Source organism: Lutra lutra, chromosome 4, assembly GCF_902655055.1.
Source record: "Lutra lutra chromosome 4, mLutLut1.2, whole genome shotgun sequence".
Lineage (NCBI taxonomy): Eukaryota > Metazoa > Chordata > Mammalia > Carnivora > Mustelidae > Lutra > Lutra lutra.
In genome coordinates this window covers 99,668,084-99,685,661 of record NC_062281.1, presented here as the reverse complement: position 1 = coordinate 99,685,661, position 17,578 = coordinate 99,668,084, and the positions used below count along the sequence as shown (strand labels likewise).

General features: G+C 36.8%; 2 protein-coding genes across 8 annotated transcripts in view; both read right to left on the bottom strand.

Moving 5' to 3' along the window:
• The window catches only part of RSBN1 (round spermatid basic protein 1), a 46,578-nt gene extending 34,141 nt beyond the window's left edge, over positions 1 to 12,437 (bottom strand). The window contains exons 1-2 of the mRNA XM_047724545.1: positions 11,625 to 12,437; positions 173 to 846 (exon numbers count right to left, since the gene is read on the bottom strand). Of these exons, the coding sequence (XP_047580501.1) occupies positions 173 to 846; positions 11,625 to 12,330 (1,380 nt within the window). The 5' untranslated portion in view covers positions 12,331 to 12,437. The remainder of the gene's footprint in view (positions 1 to 172; positions 847 to 11,624) is intronic.
• Positions 12,438 to 13,518: 1,081 nt separating this feature from the next.
• Positions 13,519 to 17,578, bottom strand: part of PTPN22 (protein tyrosine phosphatase non-receptor type 22) — a 60,582-nt gene continuing 56,522 nt past the window's right edge. For all 7 annotated transcript variants that reach the window (XM_047724537.1, XM_047724540.1, XM_047724539.1 and 4 more), the window contains one exon: positions 13,519 to 14,616. In XM_047724537.1, coding sequence (XP_047580493.1) covers positions 14,552 to 14,616 — 65 coding nt within the window. In that variant the 3' untranslated portion in view covers positions 13,519 to 14,551. The remainder of the gene's footprint in view (positions 14,617 to 17,578) is intronic.

Below are 17,578 nucleotides of genomic sequence, written 5' to 3'. Positions count from 1 at the left end.
AGAACTGCAGCAATTAAGATTTTTCAACTAGAGCAATAAACTAACAATTTGAATCACGTTTACCATGAGTTTTTATCAAAAAGTGTGCTGGTATGTGCAAATGAAACAGAATGAGGTTAATACTGTCAAGAAACTATATTTACTTAACAATTTAACAATGATTTTATCTTACCTGAGTGTGAAAATTTGAAATGGTGGTTGTTTCAATATCTTTCTTGCCCAGAATCTCCATTTTCACAGGAGTGTTGGGAAAATTAAAAGCAAAGTAGTCCAAGAAGTCTGGGAGATAAGCAGCCGCTCCATGCACTATTGCTAAAGCATAGTAAGCAGCATTTTTCTCATTTTCACTGAATGTCAAAGCAAGAAACTCCTCAGAAAATCTCTCCATCTCCATTGGAGACAAAAATGAGAGTTCATCCATGTAAGCATGAAGGACAAGTGCACCACCATTGGACTGGTGTTCCTCATGAATAAAGTTGCTAAATTTAGTACCTGTTTTTAAGAAATTTCTACGAATAGAATGTTCCTGGTGAGTCATAAAAGGTGTTTGTACTCCCTGGGGTACCCGATATTCTTGCATGCCCAAATTTAATCGGCACAGCTGTTCATCTTTCAGATACCTGAAGGACTCCTTATTAACTCCTGAAGTGCTATTTATTTGTCCTTGGGTGAGGATTTCCTTACTGATGCGGGTCAGGCCAGCACAGACGGTTTGTACTTCCTTATTGTACATTTTAAGGCGTCTTCCTCGCATATCTTCTCGGTGTTTCTTTTTCTTTTTCTTCTTTATTTTCTTCAAGACAAAATCATCAGCTCTCTGGGTTTTACCATTTTCATCTGGTGTTTCTGGCCACAATAATTAAAAAGAAGTTAGTTGCTAGGCCTAGTGTCAACATAGAAACTTCTTATGGTACTTGACCTCAAATTAAATGGTCTATTCTCAGTTTCTCTGAATTTGCCATGACAACTTACATGTTTATAAAATGACTGAGACAAAAATCTTAAAATACGGTAATATTCGGGGCTGAAAACTATGCTAAAAAGTAGACAATGAATATGTAAGCATATAATTTAATACAACTTGCAATCAAAAGTAGAAGAAATATCCAAGTAAATCCATTTCTGCCATTCTGTATGTAATAGCTGTTCAGTAACCACTGTAAAATCTAAACCGAAGCTTACCATATTTTGCTATAATGCGTACAGCTAAATCAAACAATAGCAAATTAAGCTGTAAGACACCATTTTGCCTACCAAATTAGCATGATTTTTCTTTTTTGGCCTTCTCATATACTGTTGTTGGAAGTATCAATTGGTACAAATTCCACAGAGGGCAATTTGGCACCCACCAAAAGCCTTGAAAATATTTTAAATTATCAGACCTAGAAATTCCACTCCCAAGTAAAAATTACCTCAGAAAATAACTGAAGATACACAAAAATATCCATGACAGTTAAATTCAGGGACTCCCCCTTAAATGTCTATCCTAAGTAACAGGATGTTGATTACATTCTGGTACTTACATACTGACAAAATACCACCCAGCCATTACAAGTTATATTACAAATGAAAAGTACTAATGAATTACAAGGTTATAAAATGCTTACACTGCCAATCTTCCAGGAAGCATTCTCTAACAATTCATTCCTACCCAGTTTGGATAGCTTTCCTACCTTGTGCTTCCTTAGCACTGTACTGGCCTATCACAAAACTTAATATTCTATGTTATCACATATCTAATTTTTTACCTTTCCTCTAGATTGTAAGCAAGCTAAGGTGAGAAATATATATCTTACCTTTCTTTCCACATCTAATGTGTATATAATATGATCCCATGTTTGTAACATTAAGCACTCAAACATTTATTAAGTACCCACTAAATACCAGGGACATTTCTGGGCACTAGGGATATGATGCTCAGTCATAATCCTCATTCTCCTGGATATTATGATCTAGTTTAACAAGAAAAACAAAGTATCAGTAAGCTACTCTAGATGCTGAGGAAACCTCTCTTTGGGAGGTAACTTTAAGGCTGAGCCCTAAATATTAAGACAAGCCAGGCATGTTTTCTAGGGAAAAATATTCCAGGGAGAAGCAAAGGACCTAAAGAGAGGAAAAAGTCTAACTGATCTACACATGTTTTGTATATGTATTACACAGAAAAGTACCTGAAGAAATACATATCAAAGTGTTAATGGTAGTTATCTAGGGTGGTAGGATTATAAATAACCAGATGTTTTCTTTTTTGCTTATCTGTATTTTCTAATTTTCTACAATAAACACATACTACTTTTATAATTAAAAATTTATTTTTAATTTTTAAGGGATTATCATGTATTGACAAACCCAAAATAGAATAGCATTTTTATTTACTAGTTCAAAAATATATCTAGCAAGAAATCTTTAGGATTAAATATCAGGTATATCCTGAACAATCTTTCAAGTTCAATGTGGTATTTACTGAATTTTTCCACCCAACAACAGTATTTCTGACATGATTCAAGTAATTCAGTGTTAAGAAAGACACTACAGTTGATCCTATGACTACACCTGGGAATAACAAATTCAGTAAAATTTACAGTAAATAATTTATGTGGCATAATATGCAAATATAATAGGTGCAGTACTCTATACAAAATCATTTCAAATCACTAAATATTCCAAGTTATGAAAAATTTCTAAAGAAAATATTTAAAAGTATAAGTCAGAGACTTTAACGTGTACAGATACCAAATGACTTCCATTCTGTTTAATATCCATTTTTAAACAAAAAGAAAACCCTTCATTTGCAAACATCACTTGTGATTAAACTGAGACCATATAGCAAAATATACATGTAATCGGATTGCTTAAACTGGAAAGAGAAAAAAGCATTCCATCTTTTATTCTATATACAACTAAATCTTTGAGATTTTGTTAAAACACTTAGTAACAGTCATTTATTTCTTACCAAATAAAATTAAATGCTTTTCCCATATTAAAAATTGGTAATTTAGGCAATTCTCCCAAGCAACTAAATGTTAATGCCATTAAATACAAAGGTTAGACCAATTTTAAAAGTCATCTAATTACCCTCTGCTAAATGTTTTAGCATTTTCACAGGAAAAAAAAAGAAAGAAACTATCTCTGAATAGATCTGTTATTTTAAGCTTCAGAGAAGGTATTTGGTATGCAGAAGATGAATAGTGACCTAGATCTGCCACTGAAATTAACACCAAGAAGGAGCTGCCTTGATTGTAACACATTTTCTATATTACTATCGGCTTACCAATGGTATTTCTAACATGGCCAAGTCTCTGTGGGTTTTATTCCACACTCATTTATATGAGAACCACTCAAATCATCCAACACGGGCCCATCAGAAAAACCACGGTACAAGGAAATGAAAAGGACTTTAAATTGATTGTAATCTCATATTTCAACATGATAGAAATTTAAAATATGAAATAAATGTCAATCTATCTCCTCACTAATCCTGTTTTTCCAATTTTGAGTCTTACCTAAGGCTGATATAGAAAGCTCACCTTTGTTTATAGAGTAATTTTAGAGTACTTTGTGTCATACCAGTTTACGAACTTCAATGAATAAACAAAATTTACCTTTGAATTATTATGATGACAACTAATTGAAAGTGGCATACATATTCAAAGTTGTTACAGGTCATTACAGTAAGTTAGCCCTTCTTGCACTATGAGAATATCAACGTTGCCTTGCCTTGAATTAAAAACATTAATCAGGGCGCCTGGGTGACTCAGTCGTTAAGCATCTGCCTTCGGCTCAGGTTTAATCTCAGGGTCCTGGGATGGGGTCCATGTTGGGCTTCCTGCTCAGAAGGGAGTCTGTTTCTCCCTCTACCCCTCTCCCCCCTCATTTTCTCTCTCTCAAATAAAATCTTAAATAAACAAAAACATTAATTAAAAGTCAATGTCTTTGCAATATAAATGTATCAAATCAGTATGTTGTATACCTTACACAATGTTATATATCAATTATATCTCAAAAAAAAAATTGTCTAAAGTTTTCACAATCTTTCCATTCCTGATTGGCTGTTTTAGCTTTCCCACAGAGAACATACTCAGGAAGTAACATTTTGAGTATTTCCCTACAGTGCAAAAGCTAAATTTTATTGACATGAGTTCTTTTACAGAAAAAAAGCCAAACCACATCTGTGATTAAGGAAAGCTCTCACATACCAAACTGTGAGAGCAAGCATAAAGAGAAGTATGTAAGTCTACAGAGGAAGATATATTTAACTGAGAGACAAACTGCTGTCTTAAAAAAAAAAAAAAAAAGTCATTCTAACTGTATCTAAATTAATGCATGACACTATCAATTAAATCCTCCTAAGAGCCCAAGTGTCCATTGATTGAGTCATGAATGGATAAAGAAAATGTGGTGTGTAGACAAACACACACACATACACACACCATGGAATATTATTACTCAGCCATCAAAAAGAATGAAATCTTGCCATTTGCAGTGATGTGGATGCAGCTATAGTCTACTATGCTAAGTGAAGTAAATCAATCAGGGAAAGACATACCGTATGATTTCACTTGTGTGGAATTTAGGAAACAAAACAGATGAACACACGGGAAAGGAAAAAAAGAGAGGGAGGGAAGCAAACCATGAGACTTAATGACAGAGAACAAACTGAGGGTTGAGGGTTGGGCTAAATGGGTGATGGGCATTAAGGAGGCACTTGTTAGGATGAGCCCTGGGTGTTCTATGGTAGTGAGGAATCACTAAATTCTACACCTGAAACCAAAATAAAAATAAAATAAAATCCTCACATGTGCTAATATAATCAACTATCAAATAGCATCATTTATTTATATCACTACTGAAAGTTCTCATTAATGCAAAAAAAATTAGCTTCTTCTAACACAAAACTTAAATTCTTATCATCATTCTCTCACAGTTGAATTAGAACTGAAAGAAATGTAATATCCTCAATTCTTAAAAAGGATGGTGGATCCATATCAAAGCAAGTACAATGTTTTATATTTTTGTAATCATATTAAAGAAAAGGGCTGAAGCTGTTTTCTGAAAATAAATTTTTTAGTCTTACTGGGTATCTTTCCCATTCCATATAAAAATATGACTAAAAAGCTCACTGTATGTTTATAACACTGCCTTACTTTACTCCCCCATTCCTCCATATCACGTTTAAGCATGGCTGGCTGAATTTGAATCCCTGTCCTAGTACTTCCTCCTGTAAGATTACCTTTTGCAACTTAATTTCTTTGTACCTTGTTCCTCATTGGTAAAACGGGGGAATTAACTGTACCTCATAAAATCAGTGAGCAGAGTAAACAAAGCACATAAAGCACTTAAAATAGTCCTAAAATATAACAAATACTCAATATATGTTAACTACTATTACCCCAAAATAGATGGATTGTAGAGGCAGTAGAGAGTGCTACACCACCAGGTGCTTCACAGTTAGAGAGACCTAGCTTAATGTCCCTGCCCTAGAACTTACTGCTTAAGGTCTCCGGAACACTCATTAATCTCTTTAAACTTCTATTTTCTTATCTTAAGATGTTAATTCTAGTATCTACCTCACAGAGCTCTTGTAAGGATTAAATAATACAATAAATATAAGGGCCTCATCACAGTACTGAACACACAGTAAGTGCTCCCCATCTTTATCATTTTATCATTTTCACAATAATATTTAATGCATTCCTTGAAATACTGGCAATAACTCTGAGATATCAAAACTAGAGATAGAAATTACTGGACCTAGAATACAATGTAGTATACTACAAGAGAATCCCACAAAAAGGAAAAAAAATCTCTGAAAGAGGGAAGAAAATCATTATTCAAGAAGGGTCTACTAGGTATCATATATGCTATCTCATTTTAATTCTCAAATAAACCGGTGAAGAAGATATGTAAGTCCATTTTACAGAGATGAAAACAGCTTGAAATAAGATAGGTTACTTATCGTAGGCCACAAAACTAGTACATGAGAACCAAGTTTCAAACGCTCACCTTGTCAGATTCCAAAACTCAAACTCTTCGCATATACTATTATACTACACTCTTCCATTTTGCCCTTCTCTATCAACTCTCTGCAACACTCCTCTGAAATAATCAACTGAAGTTACCTGGTTACAATTAATGGACTTGAGAAGCAGGAGGAGGACCCATCTCCAATAAAGAGAGCATTACTTCATTCAACAAATATTTTACTGAATGCCCATTACATGGTAACTCTGCATGATCACAAAGATAGTATTTATGTTATGCAAAAATTTCATACCCTAAAGTCTTCCCCCCATAATTAACAAAAGTATCAGTCCCTAAAGTTGCTGCTCTGATAAATGAGAGGATTTGTTTGAGTTCTCTGTATAATCCCAAATAATTCCTCACTCCTACCACCAAATAGGATTTGGATTTTAAATTCCTGCCAATAGCTTTCTGACATCACAGAAAATTACAATTAGTTGTCTTATTTGGGGATACTACCTGTGACAGAAAGTAGACAGTTGGTCAAAGATGAAAAAATGTGAGAAAGGAAGACTGATTCACAAGTGAATACAAGAGTATATACTGTTACTTAACGACACTAGAGAAAAGAGCTAGGGTGATTGACTACTCTCCCTTTCCTTTTTTCTACAAAATCTTAAAATATTACTAAATTTACTCAACAAGAATTAAAAGTAATTTTTGAACAAAATATGTTCTATGCTTTTTACGAGCAAAAATGGGAGAGAAAAAATTAAGATTTCAAGATACACAGCTAACTATAGGTTTAAGACTCAAGCCCGTTACTTACAAGAAATAAAAAAATATTTTAGTATCTCTCTATTTAGTTAAAAATCCAAGTATGCTTAAGTGAAAAATTAAGAGCAAAGTAGACCACAAGTCAAAAAAATTGGGTCCTAAATTCAGTTCTATCACCTACTAACTAGAAAATCTTAAGCATGTCACTTTACCTCTTCAAAACTCACTTTAGTTCCCATTTTAGAGATGAGAAATCGTTGTTTAAACTATTTTTTAGCAACTCCAAACACCTGGAATCTGAAATCTATGATTAACTAATACATGAAATTGGACTGAGTACAGTTGGGCTGGTGGGAAGGAACTTATCTTTCAGCAGAATGATCTCAGAGATTGGCAAACTTTTTCTATAAAGAGCCAGATAGTAGTAAGCTTAGCAGCCCACATGGTCTATCTCAACTACTCTATTGTTCTAGTGTGAAAACTAACAGGACAATACATTAGAATGAGTGGAGTGATGTTCCAATTTATTTCTAGACACCAAATTTAAATTTCTTACGATATTCATATGTCATGAGGTTTTCTTCAACCATTTGAAATGTAAAGATCCTTATCTGACACATCATACAAAAACAGGGAATGGAACTGATTTTTTACAAATATATAGAAGTAATCCAATGGAGGAAGAAGTGTCTTTCAACAAAGGCACTGGAAAAACTGGAAACATGAACCTCAACCTGAACACCTCATACCTTACACAAAGAACTCAAATGAATCAGAGATTCAAATGTAAAAGTTACCATTACAATACTTTAAGGAAAAAAATACATGAAAATCTTTGGGATCTAAGCCTTGAGACCTTAGATTTGACACCAAAAGCATGATCCATAAAAGAAAAAAGAAAGAAAAAATTAGACCTCAACAAAATTTACAACTTTTGCTCTGTGAAAGATCACATTAAGAGGAGAGAAAGACAAGCAACAAAAGTGGGAGGAAATATTTGCAAACAATATATCTGACAAAGGACCCTTATCTGTAATATACAAAGAATTCTCAAAACTCAATTGTTAAAAAAAAAAAAAAAGGCAAACAATTCAATTAGAAAAGGGGCATAAGACATAAAAAAGAGATATTTTATTGATATATGGCCAGCAAATGATGGTCAAAATAAAGATGTTAAATGTCACTAGCCACTAGGGAAATGCAACTTAAGTCCATGAGAGGTAATACTTACTACACATCTATCAGAACACATAAAATAAAAAAAAGAGTTAACAATACCCGATACTGGCAAGGATGTGGAGAAAGTGAAAATCTCATACATTGCTGGTGGGAATGTAAAATTGTGTAGACATTTTAGAAAATAGTTTGGTAATAACTTTAAAAAAAATAATAATAACACCTAAACATACATTTTTATGACCCAGCAATTGCATTCCCAAAGAGATAAAGGAAAATTTACATCCACACAAAGACCTGAACATGAATGTTCAAAGAAGCTTTATTCTAACAACCAAACTGGGAAGAACCAAAACATCATTCAGTAGGTGAATGGTTAAACTGTGGCATATCCCTACCACAGAATATTACTCAGCAATGAAAAAGGAGTGAGCTCTCGATACATACAACTTGACCGGATCTCAAGGTTATCGTGCTGAGTAAAAAAAAGCCTCAAAAGATCACATACTGTACTATTCCATCTATAACATTCTCAAAATGATATAGAGTTGTAGAACAGATTGGTGGTTGCTAGAGGTTAAGGAAGGTGGGGAGACATAGTTGGTACCTAAGACTTTCAAGGGATTAGCACAAGGGCATCTTTGTGGTGATGGAACAGTTGTGGATCTTGATTGCAGTGGTGGTTAAACTAATCTACAGGTGATAAAATGGCACAGAATTAAACACACACCATTGTACCAATGTCAATTTCCTGGTGTTGGTATTATACAATAGTTATGTAAGATGTAACCACTGGGAAAAACTAATGAAGGGTAAAAACTTCTCTGGACTGTTTTTGCAATTTCCTGTGAATACATAATTATCTCTAAATAAAAAGTTAAAATACTTTCTGAAAATCTTAGGATAAGGGAGGGAAGACATAACTCTGTAAATAACAAGGGTCTAGCCATTCTCCTTATTAATGTTAGAGTTGTTTCAAGGACAAAGCTTGATAAAATAACAAAAGGCAGTTCTGAAAGTGCCTAATATCAGCCACTGTTTTACTTTCCACATACTGCCCCATTTAATCCACATAATAAAATTATAAAATGAATACGCCAATCTCATTATACAGACATGAAAACTGAAGTTGAAAGTGGTTAAAGTAGTTTGCCCATGATCAAACAGTAAGCAGTAGAGCCACAAGTTAAACTTAAATTGACTCCAGAGGTATACCTCCTGCACACCACTGTAACAAGTATAAAGATGTTCAGCGAAAAAAAGTAAAGATAGCCATCAAAGTGGGTGCAAAAGCCTGGATTAAACAAGGTTAAGCCAGTTTGTTTTCTATAGGGGTCTCAGAAGTTTTAAAATACCAGTCTATGTCATGTACGTAGAAGGCTATAGTATACAGTTTCTCCCCCATGTATAAGGCCAGGGAGACCTTTCCCTGCAGAATACATAATGCAACAGACCCTCACTCAAAACTTAAAATGCTTAAAACTAGACTTATTATGGTAATCCTTCTACAATACATACAAATATCAAATTGTTATGTTGTATACCTGAAACTAATATAACATTATATGTTACTGTATTTCAATTAACAGAAAAAAAGGTAAGACGTTGAAATTACTGGATCTTAACCCACTTCTTCACATACTGGCAAACTACAAATGTTTCAAGCTGTGTTGTCGTATATGGTAGCTACTAGCCAAAAGAAACTAGAATTAAATAAAATTAAAAATTCAGTTCCTCAGTTACACCAGCCACATTTAAGTCTTCAAGACTTATTTCAAGGGCCACATATGACTGATGCTACCATACTGGACAGCACAGATATAGAACATTTCCATCACTGGAGAAAGTTCTGTCAGACAGCAATGAGTTAAAGATTTGTTTTTGTTTGTTTTTTAAAGAACACGGGGCCTGTGCAATCCTCAGAGAAGAAGCACACTGTTGTTTACTATATGTTTAACTGCCCCTATCCCACCATAAAAAGGGGGGAAGGTCAGAAGTTTCTGATGGAGCTGGCTACTGCCATTCTGATCCCAAGGCACAGGGAAGGGGTAAGCAAAGAAGGGGGAAAAGTGACTGAATACCATGAAAAAAATACTATGAAAAAAAGAAAGGAACTACAAGCCACTGGGGGACAATGCTTGAACTGGGATTCAAGGATCTGGGTTCTACTCCTTATTATACCGATTATTCATTAAAATAAAAAATTTTTAAAGTTTGTACTCGGTACTAATTGTGACTTAATTAGACAAGTCTCTTCACTACTTTGGGCCTGGGTTTCCTCTTCCACAATATAAATCTGAATTAGTTGATCTCTAAGATTCCCTCTACCTCTATATGGTTAAAACACACACACACACACACACACACACACACACACACACACACACGAGAAGACGAGAAATAGAAGACAGCAAGATCACTGCATACTGGTGGTGGAAACTGGCAGTCCTATCAGATTGGCACAAGTTTTATTCCTGCAAATAACATCTGGATACCACCAAAGGAAGAAAGATTTCACTCAATTCAATAAGTATTTATTGAGCAATTATTTGCAACAAACTGCACTATTTGGAAGTGGCACCACAAAAAAATTGATTAAGTCAAGACCAAGTATATGGAAGGAATCCAAGACTCACAAAACTTTAGATTGAAAGGCTTTGTTCATTAACATGTAATAACCCAGCTGGCCCAATACTAAGAAATACTAAGATACTTATATCTTAAAATCTTCCTGAGGAAACAGAACTAAATATTATGTAAAATCATATAAAAATCCACGGTATGATCAAAATTCCTACCCTCACCCCACAGAAAATACAAATAAATGCTACGTGTACTTGTGAACAGGAAGACACCAATTTTGGTAAATCTAATTTCTCTAGATCCCACATTTAACTGGGTAGTCCTATATTTTCTGGGTTCAATATTTTTGACTCTAGTGGGGGTTACTGGAATCAAATAAATTCCGTGTGTGTGTGTGTGTGTGTGTGTGCCAGAAAGAATAAATTGCAACTTGAATTCTTGCTTCTAACTATTCACTTACTGCACATTTCCCACTCGTCACAGTCACAGTTAGTCCTATTTCCTAGGATCAAAAGGGAGAGAAAACCTTCCCCAATCCTCTTCCCAGAATTAAGATTTAACGTAAAAATTAAAAAACAACCACTACGAACTACGTTTGATATTTTTACCTTGCAGAAGCTAAAGCAACCTGTGAGTCGAGTAACCTCTGTAAGAATTCAAACTCATTAAGCCCCACAGCATACCCGTGAATATTTTGGAGCCTGGGAGAGTGAACAGTTAAGATTTCCACCAAAGATAACAAGAAGAAAGGATTTTAGCGACAGGTCTTTACTTTAGAAAAACAGTTTTTTAATACCCCAGCCACTAATCCCACGCCAAGGACCGCGCGGCGCGGAAACCCTGGCGAATTTGAAAACAAACGTTGGTAGAGGCTCGGGGTGAAGGGCGGGGGCGGGGAGGGGTAGCCTGGTAAGGGGGTTAGCAACTGACAGCTCGGCCTCGAAATGAGAAGCCTCAAGTAGGTCAGGCTGTGTCAACGGTTTGAAATCCAGAGTCCACCCCAGTGGGCTTAAGGAAGTAGAGCAGCAGGAGGTAAGTAGGGGTTTGGCGTCTTTCAGTGCTAAAGGGGCGGGATATCAGAACTGAGAGAGACCTAAAGCCCAAGCTCGGGGCAGTTCGCCTGCTCTCACCTCTCTTGGGGGCCTTGGTCAGAGGCACCCCTCCGGTCCTCTCGCCGTTTTCCTGCTTGTCCTTGTGCTTGAGATCGCCAGGAACGCAGGAGCTAGGGTCACCATCGGAGCCGCGGTGGTGATGGTGCTTGTGCCGCTCCTTGTGGCCCTTATGCTTGGGCCCGGCCGCGCTCACCGTCAAGGGAGAGAAGGTGAAGAGGGCCGAGGTGCCTGGGGCCGGGAGCGGGGCAGCGACAGCGGGCCCGGCGGGTGCCAGCGAAGGTGGCGGCGGAGGCGGCAGGAGCAGAGGCTCAACAGGGCCTGGGACGGTTGGGGCTGCATTCGTTGGCGGCAGCGGCCCGGGATGTTGGCGGCTGCGACGCCGCCGGTGAGGGGGAGCGAGAGGGGGGTCCTGGTTCGGCCGCCCCCGCTTCTCCTGAGACCCCCCACTGCTCGCTCGGCGCTGCCGCTTCACTCCCCGCGGCGAGACCCCAGCATGAGGTTTCTCCTTCCCTTCTTTGTCCGGCTCCTCCTGCGCCGCCACCGCCCGTACTACGCGCACTGCTCCGACCTGCGCAGCCATTTCACCCACAAACACACATTTAAATGGCCCGACCGCCCCCCCGTCCGCGTATCGCGCAAGCGCAGCCCGCGCACGGCCCGCTGGGCATTGGAGTCTCTCCCCCGCCCTCCACTTCTCGGCGGTCCTTCCTCCGGAGCTGAACATGCCGGAAGCGGCAGTTCCCTGCGCTTCTCCGCAGGCCTCTCCGAGCAAGCTCTATTGTAAAACACTCTGGGCGGCGCAGAGCCTCATGGGAGCGGTAGTTCCCTCAGGCCCCGGCCGCGTCCCTAACTCTGGGAGTGGAGGAGCGGAAAGAGAGCGTGCGCCGAGTCACGCTTTGGGCGGGGACGCAACCGCCGCTGGGCGGAGAATTGCCGCCAACCGCCTTAACGGCCGAAACAATGTTAGTGGTTTTCAGAGTCGGCCGGCGCGTTCCTATTATCGTGTCCGTGTGCAGCTTCGTCATTTTATACGGAGTCGGTGGTCTCCATAGGTACTTTTAAATTTCGTAGTCCTCTCATAACCTTTGTGAGGTAGAAGAATCTGCGGCCTTTTATCTTCGGACATGGCGATGTACCGAAGAGGAAAGGGGAACTTGATCATACGTAAAATGAGGGCGATTTGGGTTTAGAATCGAACGGGGCCGCAGTGAAGACATGTTTTTTGTTTTAAGATTTTATTTATTTGACAGAGAGAAATCACAAGTAGGCAGAGAGGCAGGCAGAGAGAGAGAGAGAGAGGAGGAAGCAGGCTCCCTGCTGAGCAGAGAGCCCGATGTGGGGCTCGATCCCAGGACCCTGAGATCATGACCTGAGCTGAAGGCAGAGGCTTTAATCCACTGAGCCACCCAGGCGCCCCTGAAGACATGTTTTAACCTCTTCGTGGGCACTGCTATGCTTACAGCTCCAGGCTGGCAAGGCAGGTGCAAGAACTGCCTGGACGCCTGGTGAGCGCCGCCGCACCTCACCTCCGAGCCTGGAGAGGTAGCGGCCATTATTTATGTCGAATCAATCCCCACGGTGACGAAAAAATTCTAGACGGAAAACCTTCTTTTTAAGCTTTTTTAAACAAGTTTCTCCTTCCCACCCCACCCGCCAAGTAGCAAGTATAGGGTTGCATGAATTTGAGAAGTGTGTCTACCACAGAACATTACAAAAATCGTCACTGTTCACCAAGGTTGCTGCCCGGAAATTCATTCACAATTCCATCGTCAAGATTTTAGATTTTACCTAAGATTCTGTTCACATATTTGGTCCTTGATGAGGATCTTTGGGAGTAATTGATTACAATGAAGTACTCAGGAACACCACTAGTGCCCGGAGAAGTATTCAGCTAAATGAACACTAAAGCTGGTTTTTAAAACAAAGTTTATTCAGCACCTATTGTGTACATTGTACTGTAATAAATAGGTTAACATATCATCCAATTAGCCCTATCATTAGGCTTCCTAACGAAAGGTTTTGAAGAACAAATGCTGTTTTAAGTATTTCATGTTTCTAAAAGAGACTTCTAAGTTAAAGTCATTAGGAGAACTCGGGAATCCTCTGTAACAGTAATTACCCATTGACTTATTTGTTACATAAAAACAGATTTGAAAACTCAAGATTTTCTAAAACTAAGGCAGACCCACATTCATAGAGAAAATTTTTTAAACCTCTGATTGGTTGGATATAAGTTGCATGTATTTATGCAGGACCTTCGAAATGAAAAATGCTACCAAAGGATAGCTATTTTGCTGATTATTCTAGACTTGGTAACTAAATCACTGGTTAAAACTTATCAGAAATGTAGTTGAACATCTTGTTAGTAGATATATCCACATACAGAAATGATTTTGTTTACATATTTTATTCTCTTAAGCACAACTTCTTATTACTCTAGTTCTCTAGTTTTCCACCTTTGGGAAGATGTGCAAGGAGTACTCCATTTAGGCAAAAATAATTCCCAGGGAATAGTCATTGTCACAAGCACAGGTCAGATTTTGTGAAACACTTTCTGTAGTAATTTGGCAATATAAACATTCAGTTGAGATCCAATTCTTAAAAACATTTTGAAGTTTATAAAAAAAATATTTTGAGGCTTATATTTGTGTAGAAAAGTAGAATAAAAATAACTTCCAAAATGAAAAATAAGTCCATTTGAAAACTGTGTCTCATACAGTGTTCTCTACATAAGCTCAAGTGACAAATTTATTTCCAGTTTCCAGCCCAATATGAGATGAAAATGTAAAGTTTCTGGCACTTATTTGAATATTCTTTTCTAATATTGCTATTAACACATTACATTATCTTCATTGTTGAAATGAATATGGAAACCTTATTTTAGCTAATAGTATTTTAGTACTCTTATTTGCAGATGCACTTGCAGCCTATATTCCAAAGTTGTGTTAAATATTCCAAGTTGGTGGTGGTTTTCTTGGTCCTTTGGGTTTTGAAAAACGATTTGCAAAACCTGAGAACAGAAATAAAATTAAAAACTTTTTGTATAGAAATAAATACTTAAATTTTAGAGTGTATTATAACATATGCAAGTACATGGACTTTTTTTTCAAAAAGTTAGGCAACACCTTTGATTATTTTAATAATAGATTGTAAAGGCATAGTACTTAAGTTAGTGCTTAAATGGTGACAGAATATTAATAATATTTTAATTTTGTAGAACACTTACAAATTTTATAATGGTAATATTTAGATGAAGAACCCTGGTTATAACAACCTTTGGTAATTCAGCAGATACAGTTGACCCTTGAACAGCATTTTCTTTAGCATATATATATATATATATATTTAGCATATATATATTTCTTTAGCATATATAGAACACATATATATATATAGCAAACAAAATATGTGTTAATCAACTGTTTATGTTGTGCATAAGACTTCTGATCAACAGCTCACTATTAGGAGTTAAGTTCTAGGAGATTCTAAGCTTTTGCGGATTGTCAACTATATAGGGAGCAGGGGGGCATCCCTGTCCCCCACATTGTTCAAGGGTCAACTGTAATATCCTTTTTTTCTCAGTTTTACTGACATATTATTGACCTATAAAATATGTAAGCTTAAGGTATACAACATGATTTGATACACATATATATTATGAAATGATTACCATATTAAGACTAAGTAACACCTCCATCCCCTCATAAGATTACCATTCTTCTGTGGTGATGACATTTAGTATTTACTCTAAACTTTCAAGTATATAATACAGTACTGTTATAATTATCATGCTGTACATTAGACCCCCAGAACTTACTCATCTTACAGCTGGAAGTTTGCATTCTTTGACCAACATCCCTCCATAGCCACTGGCAGCCACCATTCTACTCTATATTTCTGTGAGTTTGGCTTTGTTAGATTCTGCATATAACTGAAAACATACAGTATTTGTCTTTCTCTAGCTTACTTATCTCAGTGTAATGCCCACAAAATTCATCCATGTTGTCTCAAACAACAGGATTTCCTTCTTTTTTAAGACTGAATAATATTCACACACACAATGTATATATACATATTTTCTTCATTCAGCTGTCAGGTGGAGACTTAGTTGTTTCCATGTCTTGTCTATTTTAAGTAACAGTACAATGAACACGGGGTGCAGATATCTCTTCTGAGGTAATGATTTCATTTCCTTTAGATATATACCCAGAAGTAGGATTGCTGGATCATATGATAGTTCTATTTTTCATGTTTTCAGGAACTTCTGTTTTCCACAATGGCTATACCAATTTACAGTCACACCAGCGTTTTACAGTTCTCCTTTCTCCACAGCCTAGCTAATACTTGTCTGTTGTCTTTTTGATAATGGCCATTCTGACAGGTGTGGTTTTGATTTGCGTTTCCCTGATGATTAGTGATATCAAGCATCTTTTCACTTACCTGTTGGCCATGCATATGTCCTTTTCAGAAAAATGTCTATTCAAGTCCTTTGCCCATTTTTTTAACTGAATTCTTTGTTGTTTTTTTTTTTAAGATTTTTTATTTATTTATTTGACAGACAGAGACCACAAGTAGACAGAGAGGCAGGCAGAGAGAGAGAGAGGGAAGCAGGCTCCCTGCTGAGCAGAGAGCCCGATGCGGGACTCGATCCCAGAACCCTGAGATCATGACCTGAGCCGAAGGCAGCGGCTTAACCCACTGAGCCACCCAGGCGCCCAGAATTCTTTGTTTTTTTAAGTATTGTCCTAAAAAACTAAGTAATTACTTTTACTTTTCTGTCTCCTGAACACTCCCCTCTGCCCCCCCACCCAAAAAGGAGGAAAACAAGGAAACTTTACGCAACAAATGAAAACTATTTCTGGGTCCTTTGAAAAAGATTTGCAGGTTGATAACATTATCTCTTTATCCTTCAACCTAGGACTTTTCTTTGATGATGGTATATTTTCAAGGTACTCTGACACAGCAACTTTCGGCACTCAAATTGAACAATGAAAGCTTTGAACAGAACTGAGGAAAAGATCAGATGAGATATTTGTTAAAGCATCCAGCACAATGTCTGGCTCATCGTAACTACTTAAGTGTTGCTCCAATCAGAACCACAAAAACATTATACCAAAACTAGAAGAAAAGGAGAGTATGGAAGAGAAGAAAAGAATATAAAAACAAGAACCCTACTAATATTAAATTTAATAATAGAGCCACTGAATTATCCATCTGAAACTAAAATTACACTGTATGTTAATTAAACGAAATTTAAATAAAAACTTAAATACCGGGAAAACAAATTAATAATAGTGATGATAAAAAAAATTGGGGGGAGAAGCACACAGCCACGCTCATGTACATTTTACTTCTTTGAGTGAGAAAAAAAAAAGGAAAAATATTTCAGGTTAAATAGTTTCATACACATAGTCACAAACTCATCTATTCAGTCTAGATAGCTTGACTATAACGTGAGTAGACTGAGAATAGAAGTAAGAACATAATATACAAGTACTAAGTATCTGAAATTTAAGGGATATCCACATTCAGTCATTTTCACTGATCATTTCTGAATAGTTTAGAAAAATAGTTATCTGTTTTTCATGTAGGCCAATTCAGGAAAAATAAAAAATGTTTATAAATCACAAAATTTTAAAATTCACATTTAGAGACATTTTTAAGTAAAATATTACTGCAATTTCTGTTGCTTCCTTTCTAAAAAAAGACCCAATGAAAGAGTTGTGCTTTTAATTAAGTAAATATCCAAATCTAAGCATATTTGAGAAGAAATAATATGGAGGAAGCTCTCTAATATTTTATCTTCATATTAGATTACAGACTGCTGTAAAGTTAGAGGGGTCATGAATTACTCAAGTGGTATCATGGATTAAGAGAAAAAAAGCAAGGGAACATTTGTGTTCCTGGCAAAGTTTGGTGCTTTTTTCATAAGTTATATGAAAATCTATGAATTTTTTAGCTAAATGATTTCA